Raw genomic sequence first — 18,903 nt, 5'->3', positions numbered from 1 at the left:
TGGTGAGGCAGAACATTACCTCTGAAAGGTTGTAGAGGAGACTTGTTAGCTCATGGCAGTGGGATGAGGGAGGCACGTGTGTAAGGACTAAGAACAGATACACGCTTCACTCTCAGTGACCCGTCAACACCACCACTAGGCAGAGACAAAGCCCGTGAGCCTGTTAGGAGAAAGAACTTCACACTCCCCAGATAACACTGATGGACCACTAATTAAGCACACCTGAAGTAAACACTCCAAAATGTGTGCAAGTAACCACGCCAAGAGTAAGTGTGCACTAGAGATTCGGGAGAACAATTTATAAAACTTGGGAAATTGTAAGCTTATGTAAGAATATAAGCCCAAGGTTATTATATTTTTCAGTAGAAGTACTCTGCAGGAAAAAAAAAATAGAATCTATCATGAACTATGGGAACGACAGTGTCAACAAGAGATTTCACTCATGCTCATGGACCTAGCTTTAAATAATTCCACTATGGTTTTTCTGGGGAGGATCAGAAGAAATAAGAGCTAAGTATTCTTGACTTGCCCCACCACAGCATACTAAAAGCTTGGAAGGACTAAAATTGTAATATAATTATTTATTTATGTATTTATTTATTAATTTATTTTGATTTTTCAAGGCAGGGTTTCTCTATGTAACTCTGGCTGTTCTGGACTTCACTTTGTAGACAAGGCTGGTCTCGAACTCACAGATATCTGCCTGCCTCTGCCTCTTGACTGCTGGGATTAAAAGCGAGTGTCACCACAGTCCAGCTTGCAAATGTTTCTTAGTGAAGTAAGTCTACAATCCCGAGGCAAATGACACTTCCACATGAATCACTGCAGCAGTCACTTTAAGGATGACTGACGTCTCAGTCATAGACGTCTAGCTGCTTTATTTCCCGAGCTGTCAAAATAAAAAGGTATGATCCCACTCCAACACACATCTGTAGCAGATATAACTGCAAGATTTTCAGACAAAATGCAAAGGAAATTAGTTTTAAAATCCATTTAATTGTGTGACTAAGGTGGCCTTATCTAACCATCATTCAAGTGCAGCTAATCTTCAAGGCATGCTAAAAGACAAGTATTGGCTGGGCGTGGTGGTGCATGCTGTAATTACAGCAATAGGGACGATGAGGCAGAAAAACTGTCATTAGTTTGAGGCTACTTTGGGTAACAAAATGAGTTCCATTTTAGCCTGAGCTAACATAATATGAGACACAGACTCAAATAAACAAACAAAAATAAAAATATTAGTAAAGAGAAGAGACTCACAGAGCTTGATATTTTTGCCTAAACGATGGTTATGCTCAGTTCAAACTATACACGCATGGAAAAATCTCTTTACTTGGCAACACCCATCTGTATGAAGAGGCAAAAATCTTGTCACAATTCAGAACACATGAATGCTTGCCATTGGTTTTCTTTTGCCACTTTATGTGTATCTGTGTGTATGTGTGTGTGTAGACCAGAGCGTGGCATCTGATGTTGTTCTCGACCAGTGTCTACCTTAACTTCTAGAAGAGGGTCTCTCACTGAGTTGAGCTAGACTTATTGGCCAGCAAACTCTGAAGATATCTGTCTTTGTCTAGGTAACATAAGCATGACCATGCCTGATTTTGTTTTATTTTATTTTTTTATTTTTTGAGATAAGATCTCTCTATGTAGGCTTAGTTGACCTAGAACCCTCTATATATACCAGGCTGGTCTTGAACTCATAGAAATTCTCCTGTCTCTGCCTCCTGAGTGTAGGAATTAAAGGCATGTACCACTATGCCTGGTTCCTATGCCTGGCTTTTTTATGGGTGCTGGTATCCAAATGCAGGGCCTCATTTTTCTATGGCAGGCAGTTTGCTAACTGAGCCATTGACCTAGCCCCTACCATTGGTTTTGATGTCAGGAAATGTCAATGCTCCTGGTCCTTGGAGCAGCCACACTGGTAACCCGCTGCCTGCAAGGTACCTTTAGATCTCTCTCAGAGCACGGCCCTAAGTGCTTTCTGTTGGGGCAGATGCTCTCCTTCATGTGCAGCATGCCTGTCCTCATAGGGCAGTACTCTAAGCTTACAAAGTGTTCTGCAAAGAGAACACCCAGCCCAGCTGGACCTGGCCCAGAATGAACACAGATGGTGAAGTCAGGAAGGGGGGCACTAAAGAATAATTTAAAGTATATTCCATATGCTGAAAAGGTTAGAAGGGAAAAGAAAGCTGAATAGTTTGAGTGAGATGACTCAGCAGGTAGAGACACTTGCCTGATAACCTGAGTTTGAATCCCAGAACCCAGTAAAAGATGGAGAGCATCAACTCCATAAAAATTGCCTTCTGACATCCACATGCACATTGTAGCACATATATGCTACTCCTACATTATACACGCATACACATACACTTCAACAATAATAATAAAGTTTAAAAAAGGAAAAAACCAAACAAGGTAAACAGGCATAAGATATACCAAAACATAAAATGATCCAAGTTAAAGTTCTAGAGATGAGGAGCAAGGGATGCAGCTCTGTTGGTAGAGTACCTACCTGTACGTATAAAGCCCAGAATCGTGTAAGACAAAGTGGGACAGCACATGCCTATAATCTTAGTATTTAGGAAGCAGAGACAGGAGTGCCACAAATACAAGGGCATCTTTTGGCTACATAATAAGTTGAAGACCAGCCTGGATTAACGAGACTTTGTCACAATCAACCAACCAACCAACTAACCAACCAACCAACCAACCAACCAACCAACCAACCAACCAACCAATCAATAATTAAAAAGTTGGACTGGAGAGATGGCTCATCAGTTAAGAGTGCTTACTGCTCCTGGGTTAAGTTCCTAGCCTACTCTTAGCAGCTCACAATGGTCTGTAGCTCCAGTTCTAGGGAACCTGATGCCCTCTTCTGGTCTCTGAGAATACTAGACACACACACACACACACACAGGCAAAACATTCATACACATAAAATATTTTTTTTAAAAGTTATAGAGATGAAAGCTGGGAGTGGTGGAGCATGTCTTTAATCCCAGCATTCGGGAGGCAGAAGCAGGTGGATTACTGTGAGTTGGAGGTCAGCCTGGTCTAGTTCCAGGACATTCCAAACTACAGAGAAACCCTGTCTCATAAAACAAAAAATAAAACAAGACAAAAAAACCAAACCAGGGGCTGGAGAGATGGCTCAGAGGTTAAGAGCATTGCCTGCTCTTCCAAAGGTCCTGAGTTCAATTCCCAGCAACCACATGGTGGCTCACAACCATCTGTAAAGGGGTCTGGTGCCCTCTTCTGGCCTGCAGGAATATACACAGACAGAATATTGTATACATAATAAATAAATATAAAAAAAAAACAAACCAAACCAAAAAAAAAGTTATAGAGATGAACATTATGAACATTTCAATTTACAAAGTGAAAGTGAAAGATGCACTGGGCAGAATGAAGAAAATAGGCACTAAAGGGTTGGAAGGATGGCTCAGTGGTACAGAGTGCACTAGAGCTGAAGGGCGGCATACACTTTTAATACCAACACTCAAGAGGTAGAAGTAGGCAGTCTATGAGTTTGAGACTAGCCTAGTCTACATAGTAAAACCCTGCTTTTAAAAAGAAGTGTGTGCTGCTTTTACAGAGGACACAAGTTCAGCTCCCAGCACCCATTCTGGGTGGCTCATTACCACGTATAACTCTGACTCCAAGGGGATCCTATATCTGAGGCTTCCAGGTGCTCCTGCGTTCATATGTACATATCCAAACACAGTCACTAATTAAAAATAACAACAACAACAACAACAACAATAATAATAATAATTATAAAAAGGAGTTGGAAAGATGGCTCAGTGGTTAAGAGCACTTGTTCTTAGTGTAGAGAACCTAGCACCCACATGGTGGGTTACAACCATCTGTAACTCCAGTTCTAGGAAACCTGACATCCTCCTCTCATCTCTGTGGGCAGCACATACACACAGTACACAACATAAACGCCAGACACCCATACACATAAAATAAAGGAAGAAAAAAACCCAGAAAATCATGAGCATCAGTGACTTCACGGCAACAGGTTTAGTGTACTTGTAACTGGAATCCCGGGGATAAAGATATATTAAAGCTACAAGAAAAAACTGGCTGAGAATTTTCCAGACTTGATGAAAACTATATAGCCATATGCCCAAGAGCTTTGAAGAGTCCCAAGCACAAGAAAACACAAAGAAAATGCTATAACATGAAATCTTATGGCAAAGCTCGGGGGGTGGTGGCACACACCTTTAATCCCAGCACTTGGGAGGCAGAGGCAGGTGGATCATTGTGAGTTCGAGGCCTGCCTGGTCTACAAGAACTAGTTCCAGGATAAGTTCCTAAAGCTATAGAAAAACCCTATCTTGGGGAAAAAAAAACAAAATTAAGCAAAAACTTAGGGCTCTTCGGGCAGTTAATTGATTGAGATCCAAAATAGAAAAAAAAATTAACCACAGTAAAAACATAAAATAAAGGTCCGGGAGGCTGGGTGGTGGCAGCGCATAGGTAGGCAGATCTCTGTGAGTTCAAGGCCAGTATGGTCTACTAGTGAATTCCAGGTCAGCTAGAGGCACACAGGGAGACCCTGTCTCAAACAACAAACAGAAGAAGTAAAGTGGGTTGGAGCCAGATCTGAATATTGCACACATCTGCTATTTCAGCACTGGGGAGGCAGCAGAATCAGGACTGTATCTGAGACCATTGTGGGCTATGTAGCAAAGACTATCTAAAGTCTACACCAGAGGATACTAGGTTGATACATGTAACAACATGTTAAAATAATAAAAAGAAGAGAGAAGAAAGGCCAAAGGAGTATACAGGGTTTAGGTTCAGTTAAAATTCTACAAAATAAATTGACTTCTGTACCAGAAGCAGATCCACAGTCCTCTAAATGTGGTGGTGAAGAGGAACAAGGGGAACAAGGGAGTCAGGGTAAGAGACATCATTCCTTTGGTTGTGGTGATGCTCACGGTGCATATGTATGCATGAGAATTTATCATAATGCATGCACTAGATATGTGGGCTTCTTCCTCTGGATTTTCCATACAGAAGTTACACATGGGGAGAACTTCAAGGCCAGGTAGAAAGAAATAAGGCTACAATGACACCCCCAGGCCGGTAGTACACCATAGCCTCATTTCCACAGAAGAAATAAGGCTACAATGACACCCCCAGCAGAGTCACACCTGGTTATGCTCTGCAGCTGGAGACAGCTGACTCAAAGGCTCCCATTGCAGCCAGATAGCCTCATCTGTTTAACCATGCAGACTAAGTCCTCTGCCTGAGCCCCAGTCTCTTCACCTGCTCAAGCAATTAACAGATGCATTTCCTTCCTGGAGGATTCAGGAGAATCAGTTTGGCTCAGATACAAGCAGTGACAGCAACATCATGGTTCCAGATGGATTCCTTCAAAGGAAGGCTGTCCCTCTATCCCTCATGCTGCCAGAATTAGAGGCCACCCATTCAGTCTCCATAAATTTACTCAGTACCCAAAGCCAGAACTATTAGCAGAAATGTCCCCACTGAAGGTACATCAATGGCCTTCTGGAAAAGGATTGAAGGGGCTCCAAGTGTCTAGTTTCCTCCTTGATGTCTTTCTCTCTCCCTCCCTCCCTCTTGTATTTGAATCAGGGTCTCACTTAATATAGACTGACTGCAAATCCTGATTCTCAGCTGCCTCCACCTCCCAAATGCCGGGATAACAGGTGTGCAACACCACACCTGGCCTTACTTGACCTTCCCTTCTTCCGAGGCTCTGTTCACTTCCACTTGTGACTAATGACACAATCAATAAACTGAAGAGGAAGCGGCTGGCCTAATAACCCTGGTCCAGCAAAGACTTAAAACCCTACTACTGGATAACGAACAGTCTTGCACGCTATATGCAGCAGCCTTTTGCCACCTCAGCCCCATCCTCTTCTCAGTACGCCTACCCCAGCCCCAATTTCCGGCCCTGACTCCTTACCTGCTACCTTCCTCCTTCGAAGAGACCAAGGTTGTCGCCCGCCCGCTGCGAACTGGCAGTTCTTGTGCCCTTTCCTCAGGCTCTGGCTCCAGTGACGAGCCAGTGCTACCATCGCGGCTACCCCTTCCTGGGCTGCTGTCCGCAGAGGCTCGCGGAGACTCGGTGTTCTGCTTCAGCGTCTGCAGTTTAGCCAGAGGGATGATGTCGCAGTTCTGTGGGCGATGCCACACCGTGCGCTGCGAGGCAGCACTGTAGTAGTAGAAGCGCGATGTATTGGGGTCAAAGAGCTCCCACCACTGGTCCTCGCTAGTGCGCTTGATTCGCACGCCGGCTGGCGGGTCCCATACACACTCCCCGGTGACCAGGTTGGCATACATTCGTTCTCGGGTGCGTGGTTCGATGATCTCCACCCACTCCAACCTGCAGGGGACAAGGGCATCAACCAAGACCCTGGCTCTCACCTTACATACTGGACAGGGGCTTCCACCAGCTGCTGAGTGCTCCTGGTGGTATTTCCTAGGAACCCCCAGGGCAGCAGGACCACAAACTATTGCCCTTGCCTGGTTCTCAGCCTGTAGCCCTGTAATCCTTTTTATTTATAAAAATGTAAAGTACTCCACGCAAGGCTTTATGTTTGATGTCAGGCTGTAAATGTTTAACGACTGCTTCCAAGTTTTTGTTTATTTAAGGTTTATTTTATGTGTATGTGCATATGTGTGTAGTGCTCTAACAGGTCAGAAGAGGGCAGAGGACCTCCCGGAGCTGGAATTACAGTCTGTAAACCACTCAACATGAGTCCTGGGAGCCAAATTTAGAAGAACATCACTCACTCTTAACCACTGATGCAGTGGCCATGTTTCCACAAAGCAGCTGCACTCATATTAGGACTGTGCGGCACATCACTGGAGCACTGTTCTGGGGAAGCCCCTTCCTCTTTGATGGAGGTTTGAGTCTGTAGCCCAGAATGGCCTACAATCCTCCTGCCTAAGCTTGCCACGTGGAGAGATGACAAACGTGAACCACCAAGCCTGGCTCTGGAAGTGTTTGATATAAAGACAAAGTGAATGTCAGAGAAGGCCTGCCACATCCATAATAAATAAAGCTGTGGAGCCTTGTTTGCAAGGGACACATTTCTGTTGTGTCTATATAGTTCTATAGGAGGTCACCAGACAGGAAAGCAAAAAGAAAAGAGATTGGAGGCTGGAGGGATGGTTCAGTAGTTAAGAGCGCTTGCTGATCTTGCAGAGGACCCAGCCTTGGTTCCCCGGCATCCACATGAGAGCTCACAACTGTCTGTATAGTTCCAGGAGATATGATACCCTTTTTTGATCTCTGTGGGCACCAGGCATGTATACCATATACAGATATGCATGCAGGCAAAACACATATACACATAATTTAAAAAAAAAAAAAGATCTTGGCTGGGCGGTGGTGGCACATGCCTTTAATCCCAGCACTCAGGAGGCAGGCGGATCTCTGAGTTTGAGACCAGCCTGGCCTACAGAGCTAGTTCCAGGACAGGCTCCAAAGCTACAGAGAAACCCTGTCTTGAAAAAGCGCAAAAAAAAAAAAAAAAAAAAAAAAAAAAAAAAAAAAAAAAAAAAAGTCTTATAGACATGGAGGAATTGGTGAAGCTTCCCCACTCCTCCCTCTGCACTATGTGTGTACATGCTTACAAATGTATGTATGTATGTTTATGAAGGTATATGCTTACATTGGGATGTTTTCCTCAATCACATCCTCAGCCTACTGGAGACAGAGTATCTCACTGAACCTGGAGTTCACTCTTTTGGCTAGACTGTCCAGTGAGCCCTGCCCCAGGGATCTGCTTATCCCTGCCTCTCTAGTACTGGCTTATATGCACACACTGCTGCACCCAGCTTTTACATGGGTGTAGAGGATCTGAACTCAGGTCCTTGCTTCACCACCAGAACCAGTTTCTCAGTCCATGCCTCTGTTTCCCTTTTAAAATGATCTGCTCTTTTTTCAGACTTTATAAAGAAAAATTTCAAATGTAAAAATACAGCAATGATTTCTACATGTGTGTTTTATTTATTTATTTTTTGTTATTACTAACATAGTCAAACACTTTTCTCAAACTCCTGAAAAACTCACAAGGAACATAGCTTTTCTTGGTTTCTTAGTGATCCACAGGAGCTTTATTTTAAACACGTGTTCTAAATAGACACTCAATGATGTGTCAGGAGGACCTACTTTGTGATTTATGTTTTTATTCTCTTTTGTCTTTTGAAAAAAACAAGTTTTAATCTTAATTAGTTGGATTTATAAATCCTATTTCTTTCTGGTTTAAGAAATCTATACTTGCAGGTCAAGCATATTCTCTTATAAATTGACTTCTCAAAGTTTTATAATGTTGCCATTTATACTGAAGTCTTGCATCTGCTTGGACTGATTTTGATCTTGTGGCATTTCATTTTGCTAAACAGTACCACCCCCGCCCCCGTGATGGACAAGAGCAGTACTACCAGGTCCAGGTTTACAGTGAACATTTCTGTCTGAGATGGCATCTGGCTCTGTGGATCAGCCTGGCTCTCTGAGCCTTTATTAGAGGAGCTTAGCAAAATCAACAATCTTGTACTATGGTTGATATTTTTTCTCCTATTTTCTTTTCTTTTCTTTTTCTTTGTTAGAGATAAACCTGGATCTTTGCGTGTAGTAAGCATGTATTTGTTCTGTCTCCGAGCTATGCCTCACCTTCTATTACCCACCCCCTTTTTATGTTTTGTTTTTGTTTTTTTGAGACAGGGCTTCTCTGTAGCTTTGGAGCCTGTCCTGGAACTTGCGCTGTAGACCAGGCTGCTCTTGAACTCACAAAGACTGGCTTGCCTCTGCCTCCCGAGTGCTGGGATTAAGGGCATGAGCCACCACTGCCTGGCCTATTACCCCTTTTCAAAGAGACTTACTACACAGTCCAATCTAGCCTTAAATTCACAATCCTCTTGCTTCAACCTTCCAAACAGACGTGTGCCACTGTACCTAGTTCTTGGCTATTCTTTTAAAAACTTTTAAGATTATACCCGTATTTATTTAGTATGTATGTATTTGGGTATGTGTTCAGAAGTCAGAGAACAATTTATAAGAACTGGTTCTATCCTTCCACTACATGAGTCCCTGGGATCAAACTCAGGCTTGGCAGTAGGTACCTTTACCTACTAAGATATCCTGCTAGTCCTAGTTCTTGGCTATTATTAACTTGTTTTGAATTCCTCATGAATTTTAGAATTGGCCTGCCAACTTCTATATACAACCCTGTTGGTATCTTTGTGAAATGTGATTGACTCATAGAGAACAAAGACATCTTTGTGGCACTGACATCTACCCAAGGGCTATCAATCCGGGTCTAAGGGCCTGTGTGCTGTGACTCTCAGCATACTCTTCTTCGGCTGTGTCCAAATGCTGATGCCTGTTCAACTCTGTCTTCCAGCTCCCACATTCTTCAACTCAAGTGTTTTACACCCAGCATTCCAATGCTTGCACTGGGAATCTGTTTCTGTAAATCACTTGAAAAGCCTTTTCTTGTGTACTGGACACCACACTGGCCTGTCTCCCTCTCTTCTCCCACTAAAGGCTCTACCCTCCAGATACAATGCAGAACTCTCATGTTCTTAGTCAACAGCTATATACCACTGTGAATGAGAACGGCCCCCATAGGCTCATGCTTGAATAACTGGTCCCCAGTTGGTTGAACTATTTGGGAAAGATTAGGAGTATGGACTTGTGTCCTCATAGGTGGAATCTAAGGTTTCAAAAGCCCACACCATTCCCAGTTAGCTCCCCCTGCCTCCTGCTTCACGCTTGTGGATCAGGGTATAAGTAAGCTCTCAGTTATGCTCCAGTGCCATGCCTGCCTCAGTCCACCTACCACCATATTCTTCTCCATGATAGTCACAGACTCACCCTCTGAAAATGTAAGTTCCTGACAAACTCTTCTATTGTTGCCTTGGTAATGATCTCTCTTTGCAGCAATTAAAAAGTAACTAAGACAAAAGTTGGTACCAGGGAGTGGGCTATTGCTGTGACAGCCCTGACCATGCCATTGTTTGGAGGAACATGGAAGACTTTGGGATTTTGGACTAGGAAAGTGGTTCAATGCGGTAAGTGGGACTTACCAGGTCATTCTAGCAGGAGCTGGGAAGACAGTGGGGTTGAGAGCACTGTGGACTATGAGGCCCCGCTTAGGAGTTTCAGAAGTAAAAACTATTAGAGACTGGTGACATTTTGGCAAAGAATGTGTTTGCTTTCTGCCCTTGTCCTAAAAATTTGCCTGAGGCCAAATTAAAAACTAATGCATGAATTTCTTTCATTGAGAAGATTTATTGGCTCTGTGCATGGTGAAAATGAGAAAGCAGGGCAAAAAGAAATTAAAAATGTACAGTTTGAAAAGAAAAGCACCAGGAAATGTAATATTGAGGCCAAGGCTTGTGCTGAAAGAGATAAGGAGAAGCTAGATTGGAAATGGAATAAAGACAGTGATGCCCCTTACTCTATCTGCCCAGCTAACCCTGCAACTTGTAGTAAAGTCCTGCAGAATTTCTTGTTTCTTTGAACCAACAACAAATCACAGCTTATGGAAATGTAACTAAAGGTGGGGCCCAGGCTCCCCTGTTGAGAGGAGTAGAGCTTTCCCACATAGTGGTCTCTTTAGAGACACGAAGGACACATGAGGAAAGTAGCTGTAAAATCTCCCTCCATGGTTAAGGAAAGTCACTGAGGCCAAGCATGTAGCAAGGAGTTCCTGCATGAAAGCCCTGAGAGGCCACTGTGTGAAACTGTGAGATGCTGGAAATGCCAGAGTCATGAGACTTTTGCCAAGGAAAGCTGCAGACAGGGAGTGTAACCAGCCCAAGAGAGAGAAAAGTGTGTTGCAGTCAGCAAAGCAGGAAGGGCAGAGCCATCTAAGCTCTCGACATCAGACACTGGGCAGAGGATTTGCAGTTTGCCCTAATGTGTGTCTTGTTTTGGTCCAGGATTTGCTCACTATACCCCCTCTTTCCTCCCTTTTGGGATGGTTATGTATATTCTATGACATTATATGTTCAAAGTATGTGACCTGGTTTTTATTTTTGATTTGTAGGGGGCTACATTTAAGAGATTGCCTTGAGTCTCAAAAGAAATTTTGAACATTTAAAACTGTTGAGACTGTGAAAGACTATCGGGACTTTTAAAGTTGGACTAAATGCAGTTTCCATTTTGATATGGTTACAAGCCTATGTGGTTCAGGGAGGGAATGTGGTGGTTTGAATGGGCATGGCCCCCACAGCCTCATGTATTTGAATGCTTGGTTCCCAGCAGGTAGAACTATTAGTATTAGGAAGGATTAGGGTGTGGCTCTGTTGAAAGAGGGGTGTCACTGAGGGTAGACTTCAAGGTATCCAAAGTGGGTACCATTCCCAGATCTCTCTTCTATGTCTGGTGCAGATTCAAGTTCAGAATTTTAATGTAGGATTTTGTGATCCACCTTCTCTGCCCAGCTCAACACTGTAAAGAGGGTCAACGCCTCTGCTGAGTGTCTCTGCATCAATGCAGACCAGCTGGGTTCTTTTTTTTTTAGTTTTTCAAGACAGACTTTCTCTGTAGCTTTGGAGCCTGTCCTGGCACTAGCTCTTGTAGACCAGGCTGGCCTCGAACTCACAGAGATCCGCCTGTCTCTGCCTCCCGAATGCTGGGATTAAAGGCGTGTGCCACCACCGCCCGGCCCAGCTGGGTTCTTGTACATGACATTAGACCCTATATATTTACTCAGTCAGCCATGGTGGTAATACGGGTCTTCCTCCCAACCTTCTATACAATGGTTTCTATGCCAAAGTTCACAGTGGTCCTACCCACTGCCCAGAACCATCTCTAGCGCCCATAATACACCATGTAAGGCAGAATGTATATGTGGGGCGACCAGAACAGGAGAATTCTGGGAAGAGGAAAGGCTCAGTCTGCAGTCATCACCCAGACACAGAGGAAGCAACATGAGAATGCCTCACTGATAAAAGATATCAAGCCATGTGGCTAATACAGACAAGAATTATGGGTTAATGTAAGTTACAAGAGTTAATAAGAAAGCCTGAGCTAAGAGGACAATCAGTTTATAATTAATGTAAGCCTCTGTGTGTTTCTTTGGGACTGAATGGCTGTGGGACTGGGCAGGACAAAAACATCTATCAACATAGTATGTCTTCTGGTCTGCCTAGTCTGCCTCTCCTATATCAGTGTGGGGATGGAACTAGTACCAAAGGTTTAGGGCCCCAGATGTAGTCCCAGTTGGAGCCATCTTATCATGCTTATCATGGGGAATTGGGATGGGGACTTCTCAGGCCAGGAAGCAAATATTTCCTTCAACATTGGGCAATGGCTATAAAACTGTAGCTAATATAAATATTAAAAATATTAAAGTCTATGCCGGGCAGTGGTAGCGCACACCTTTAATCCCAGCACTCAGGAGGCAGAGGCAGGCGGATCTCTGTGAGTTCGAGACCAGCCTGGTCTACAAGAGCTAGTTCCAGGACAGGCTCCAAAACCAGAGAAACCCTGTCTCGAAAAACAAAACAAAAAACAAAAACAAACAAACAAACAAAAAATTAAAGTCTCTCTTTTTTTGTTTGTTCTTTTTTTTTGGGGGGGGGTGTTTCCCTGTGTAGTTAGAACTTGCTCCATAGACCAAGCTGGCCTCAAACTCAAAGATCCGCCTGCCTCTGCCTTCGGAGTACTGGGATTAAAGTTGTGCACTACCACCACCCAGCTGGATATTTAAATCTTACACTGAGTTTGTTCCAGATGCCTGGCAATTCCTGACCCATAGGCTGGAGGAGTATAATGCAGGACCTGCCATGGCACAGGGCAGTAACTACTAGGCAGGCACAAGGTAAGCAGATCAGTCTGGAGACAGCACACATTCTCCCTAGCAGGGCTACCATAAGGGACAGCTGCAATTAGCAATTCTACTCATCTCTACAAGGATGGGTATTCAACAAAATCATGAACAATCATGTAGAAGTTAAGAGCTGACCAAAAACTAGGAGAGAAGAAACGGATTCACAATATAGATCTCCAGGCACCTGCAGCATGGTTAGCACATGCTAACTGTGAGAACCATGGTAAGATTTCCTGTAGGTATCTACAGGAAAATATAGAGAGGGTTAACTGGAACAACTAAGTTAAAACCAAATTGCTGAAATATCTGTGCACGGTGGCACATACTTGTCGTTTAGCTATTTGGGAGGCTGTGGCTTAAGGAGTGCTTAGTTCAAGAGTTCAAGGCCAGTATGGGTAATATGGAGCCACCACCATCAATCAGTCAATCGATCACCAGGATGAACATGCTAGATGGGTGGTTTTGTTGTTGTTGTTCTTGGTTTTTGAGACACGGTCTCCCTGTGTAGCTCTGGCTGATCTGGAATATACTATGTAGTCCAGTATACAAGTGCTTGCCTTGCCTCTACCTCTGCTTGGGATTAAAAGTGTGCTGATAGTTTTACTTGTCAATCGGATACAATCTAGTCACCTGGGGAGAGAGTCTCAATTGTCTAGAATGGCCTGTGAGCATGTCTGGTGTTGGGGATCGTTTAATTTAAAGTTAACTGATAGAGGAACACTAGCCCACTGTGGGAGGAAGTACCATTTCCTAAGCAGAGAGAGGGTCCTGAACTGTGTACGAGAAGTAAGTAGCTTAGCACAAGCAAAGCAAATGAGCATGCATGCATTAATTTTTCTACCCTGGGCTGTAGATGTAATATATAACTAGCTGTTTCAAGTTCCTGTTTTGACTTCCCCACAAAGGCTTGCCTCTACCATCTGAGTGCTAGAAATAAAGGCATGGGCTGCCATTCTGGGCCGAAGTTGTTTTCTGTCAGGGTATCTTATCTCTGCAACAGAAAGGGAGCTGCAACAAAGTGCTTATTCATAAAGAAGAAAGAACAGACTCAGAGCAAACCGGCCAGAGGAAATCGCAGCAGCAGGCAGAGAAGGTGGGTAGGTGGCCAGGGACTAACATGTCAGTCAAAACATCTAGAAGAGGAGGGAATGAACAGATATATTTAAAACAGGAGCTGAACTTTTTAGAAAATTACAAATCACTACAAATTCTAAGCACTGAAGTCTCCAGGTAAAAGGTACTTGTCATGGCCAGGAAATGGAACTCAGGAAAACACAAACTCAAATCATGAAAGGTGCCACACATGCCAAAGAGGTGGCAACCATCAAACAGTCCTGGAATCCTGGTATGGCAAAAGTCCTGGTACCACTGTTCTGCTGTAGGAGATGGTAGCTGAGACAACAGGACATGGGAATCACTACCAGCTCCTGATGCTCAAGAGCTGACAGTAAGAAGTTGTGAACCCAGTCAGGGCACACAGCACACAGTGGAAGGGTCCTGGGAAAAAGCAGAGGTCATCACAACTGCCATAAAAGGGGCTAGATATGAGAGCTGGGCGGTGATGGCACGCCTTTAAGCCCAGTACTCGGATATCTCTATGAGTTTGAGTCCAGCTTGGTCTACAGAGCAAGTTCCAGGACAGCCAGAATTGTCATACAGAGAAACTCTCTCAGAAAAAAACAAACGAACAGGGCTAGACATGAGAGAGAGTAGCTGCTCCCTGTAGGGCTCTTGACATAAAAACTGATGATAAGGCCAGAGACCCTGGTGGCAGGGCATGCCTAAGCTAGGCATGCCTCACACAATATACACACCAACTAACTTGACTACCACCCAGGAGGGTGGGCCTCACTCCCAGGATGGGGAGTCCTGAGCATAAATGAGCAGCCTCTAGCTAGGATCTCTGGATAGGAACGAATCACAAACTGCTGCCAGGTTGTGCATGTGGAGTGGGAAGAGGAGCAGTGTTTGGCAAATTTTTAGGTGAAACCTGCCTACAGCCAGATGAAAGGGCTGTAGGACTCTAGCAATGCTAACCCCTGGGCTGGCCAGAGACAGACCAGAGCTGTCCCTTTACAGCTTCAAATAGGGAACAGGGCTGTAATTTCTAGATAGATGAAATTGTTAAAGTAGAGAAACTGACAGGTAAGAGGGGCAGGGAAGGGGAAGCAAGATTTTTGGCTTGAGTGGTTATGAGAATCAGGGCCATATAGATCCAGGGGACAGAACTTGATATACGCACTGACAATGGCTAAGGACAAACAGCAGGTGCACTGTGTCCCACAGTGTCAGCAGTCTTTCTCCAGTGATGCTTTGAAAGGCCTCAGGGCACCTCTTTCCTCTGAGGGATCTCTCCCCACCAACCTTCTTAACCTATACTAGATTTTATCAAAGCTAGGGTACTCTCCAAAGAATCTTCTTGGATGATAAAAGAAAGTTATTAAGCACAGAACAATCTCTTAATCCCTAAAAGAAACAATTATAAGTCTTGGTTTTGTTTTAAAAGCCCTTTCAAATGAATGCAATTCAATAATCCTCCCTCAACAAAGAATGGGGTTTTATTCCCTTTGCAGTGCACTCCTGTGCATGTGGGCAGAAACCCAGCCCTTTAGGAACATTCCTGGCATCTCCTGGGGGACAACATTCAATCAAGAACTCAGAAAATAAAAGGTAGATGAGGGTGGGGAGCCCAGGAACAGACATTCAAAGCCAGGCGTGGGTGGGATCTAAAGATGTCCACAGTTCGTGGTTTCAGAAAAAAGGAGAACCCAATCTGGGAAACCCCATGGACTATGTGGACCCTGAGGAAAGAGAGGGACCCAGCAAGGGGCCACAGATCTGTGTAGGCTTTATGGGCAAGATGGGAGGGGGCACCACGAACTAAGGAAAACAGCCTTCTCACAGGGTTGAAGTCAGGTGTAACAGACATTCTGTAACAAGTTAAGTAGGTAAGGAAAACCTGTTAGCTGTCTGAGCACTGCTGACAGTGCTTCACAGTCAGCGAGGACTCAACCCCATAGGCAACAGGGAGGCACCAATGCTTAAAGCCTTTTACTAACTCAACTGGAGATATAGTGGGCAATGTTTCTTTGGCGATAATGTTTAAAACTGATTGCCATGGAAAAATAAGCCATCTTTTATCTAAGGAGGAATGATAAAGATGGCAATCACAAGTTGGAATAAGGGCAATGAACACCAAAGGTCCTAATGGCATAGCGGAGAACAGGCCCCCTCTCAGCAGCCCCAGGTATTGGGGTGGGAGTAGTCTGGCTCTGTTGGTGTAGTATTCTTTAGTTCTTGCCCTAGAGAGGCTTGTAGCAATGATTTGCCCAAACAAATATCTCCCGAAGGAACAAGAAAGGCTGATGTGGGAGTTCCCTCTGTATGCTGTGAATACCATTGGTTAATAAAGAAACTGTCTTGGCCTGTTGAAAGGGGAGAACTTACGTAGGTGGGGAAAACTAAACTAAATGCTGGGAGAAAGGAGGTAGAGTCAGGAGAAATCATGTAGCCCCGCCGGAGACAGACACTGGGAACTTTACCTGGTAAACCACAGCCATGTGGTGATACACGGATTACTAGAAATGGGCTAAATTAAGATATAAGTGTTAGCCAATAAGAAGCTAGAGCTAATGGGCCAAGCAGTGTTTTAAATAATATAGTTTCTGTGTGATTATTTTGGGTCTGAGCTGCCAGGTGGCCAGGAGTACTACACAGCAGAAAAAAAAATGACATCTTGAATTTTGTAGGCAAATGGGTAGAGCTAGAAAACATTTTGAGTGAGGTGACCCAGACACAGAAAGACAAATTATCACATGTATGCACTCATAAGTGGTTTTTAAACATAAAGCAAACTAGCCCACAAATCACAATCCTAGAGAACCTAAACAACAATGAGGACCCTAAGAGAGACATACATAGATCTAATCTATGTGGGAAGTAGAAAAAGGCAAGATCTCCTGAGTAAATTGGGAGCATGGGGACCTTGGGAGAGGGTTGAAGGGCAGGGGAAAGGCAGGGAGAGGAACAGAGAAAAATGTAGAGCTCAATAAAAAACAATGAAAAAAAAAAAGAATTAGCCAATAAGAAGCTAGAGCTAATAGGCCAAGCAGTGTTTCAAATAATATAGTTTCTGTGTGATTATTTTGGGTCTTAGCTGCTGAGCAGCTGGGAAACAAGCAACCTCTTACAACAAGAAGCAAGTATACAGAAGGTAAAGTGTACAAGGTGAAAGGGCACTGAGGGTGTAACAGACATCATAAGGGAAAAGGAGAGGTTGTTTTTTTCCAGTGACTTTGCTGTGACAGATACCCAGATGCAGAAGAATGAGGCTGTTTTCTTTTTGTCTTTCTTTCTTTCTTTCTTTCTTTCTTTCTTTCTTTCTTTCTTTCTTTCTTTCTTTCTTTCTGTTTTTCGAGACAGGGTTTCTCAGTAGTTTTGGAGCCTGTCCTGGAACTAGCTCTTGTAGACCAGGCTGGCCTAGAACTGAGGCTGGTTTCTATTTCAGGTCAGACATAAACATTAATTCTATAGGCAGATAAAAAGACCTTGCTGTAAGAGCTGAAATTACAAAATGTTTAGAACAAAAAAATAGGGGTAAATTTTTATGATCTTGAGTCAACAGTATATTCTTAAACATCACATCAAAGTATGAGCTGCAAGAAGCAACAGATAAATTGAATTTCATCAAAGAAAAAAGTTCTGTGCCAAAAACAATTCAACTAACAAAGCAAAAACAAAACCACAGAATGGAAGAATACATTTGCAAAACATACATATCTGATAAGAAATTTAAATTCAGGGGCTAGAGAGATGGCTCAAAGGTTAAGAGCACTAGCTGCTCTTCCAGAGGTCCTGAATTCAATTCCCAGTAACCACATGGTGGCTCACAACCATCTGTAATGAGACCTGGCACTGTATCCTGGAAAGTGTACATATAATAAATGAATAATTTTTTAAAAAAAGAAAGAAATTTAAATTCAGAACATAAAAAGAATTCATAATTCATAATAAAAAGATAATCAAAGTATGGGCAATAAAGTTGTATGGTGATGGCACACGCCTTTAATCCCAGCACTCAGGAGGCAGAGGCAGGTAGGTGGATTTCTGAGACTGAGAACCAGCCTGGTCCACAGAGACAGTCCAAGACAGTCGGGGCTATCCAGAGAAACCCTGCCTTGAAAAACAAAACAAAAAAAGCAAGCATATTTCCTAGCTGGGTGTGGTGGTGCACGCCTTTAATCACAGCATTTGGGGGACAGAAGCAGGCGAATCTCCGTGAGTTCCAAGCCAGCCTGATCTAGAAAGCAGGTTCCAGGACAGCCAGGGCTGTTACACAGAGAAACCCTGTCTAGAAAAACCAAAAAGAAAAAAAGAAAAAAGTATGGGCAATAAAGATTGAATTTAGTTCAACAGCAAAGTGCATGTAGCATGTGCCAGGCCAACAGTCCTCACTCTAGCGCCAAGCTGAGTGTGGTGGAACAGGCCTGTGCCCCCAGCACTCCTCAGGCAGGAGAACTGCACATTCCAGGGCATCCTGAGCTATGGAGTGAAAATGTTTCAAAAAACAAAACAAAACAAAACCCCACAATAAACAAGCATCTGAAAGACCCAAACCCAACAATGAGATAGGTAGTTAGGAGATAGCATTATTTCCATAAGGCTGAAGTGACTGAGAGGCTCAAGTTAACCCCACTTTCTGGTAGGGCTCCCTAAAGAACTGCATTTCAGCTGGCGGTACACACGTTTAATCCCAGCACTTCAGAGGCAGAGGCAGGCTGATCTCTGAATTCGAGCTAGTCTGGCCTACAAAGTGAATTCCAGGATAGCCAGGGCTACATGGAGAAACCAAAAAAGAAAACAAAACCAAACCAGTAAGAACAATAAGAAAAAGAATTGCATTTCAGTCTACTTCCAGCTAAAATCCCAACAGAACACCTTTTCATAGGGTACATTTAGGCTGGGATTGGGGCAGGTGGATTAATGACAGATCTACAGACTGGAGAGATGGAAGATTTCAGATTAATAAGGCAAGACTCCAGCCAGGATTGCTGGATGTTGGTGGGGGAAATAT

The 18,903-nt window shown here is 43.7% G+C and overlaps 1 protein-coding gene across 5 annotated transcripts in view; it reads right to left on the bottom strand.

The window, feature by feature from the left end:
• Arhgap39 (Rho GTPase activating protein 39) overlaps nt 1–18,903 on the bottom strand; it is a 95,873-nt gene that overhangs the window by 25,600 nt on the left and 51,370 nt on the right. For all 5 annotated transcript variants that reach the window (XR_007592324.1, XM_050145283.1, XM_050145285.1 and 2 more), the window contains exon 3: nt 5,948–6,367. Coding sequence is in view for 4 of the 5 variants with exons in the window: in XM_050145283.1 (XP_050001240.1) it covers nt 5,948–6,367 (420 nt within the window). In the remaining variant the exon portion in view is untranslated. The remainder of the gene's footprint in view (nt 1–5,947; nt 6,368–18,903) is intronic.

This window comes from Alexandromys fortis, unplaced genomic scaffold (assembly GCF_014885135.2).
Source record: "Alexandromys fortis isolate MF-2015 unplaced genomic scaffold, M_Fortis_MF-2015_v1.1 scaffold_2_1_26212458, whole genome shotgun sequence".
Lineage (NCBI taxonomy): Eukaryota > Metazoa > Chordata > Mammalia > Rodentia > Cricetidae > Alexandromys > Alexandromys fortis.
This window is presented reverse-complemented; position numbering and strand designations above follow the sequence as displayed.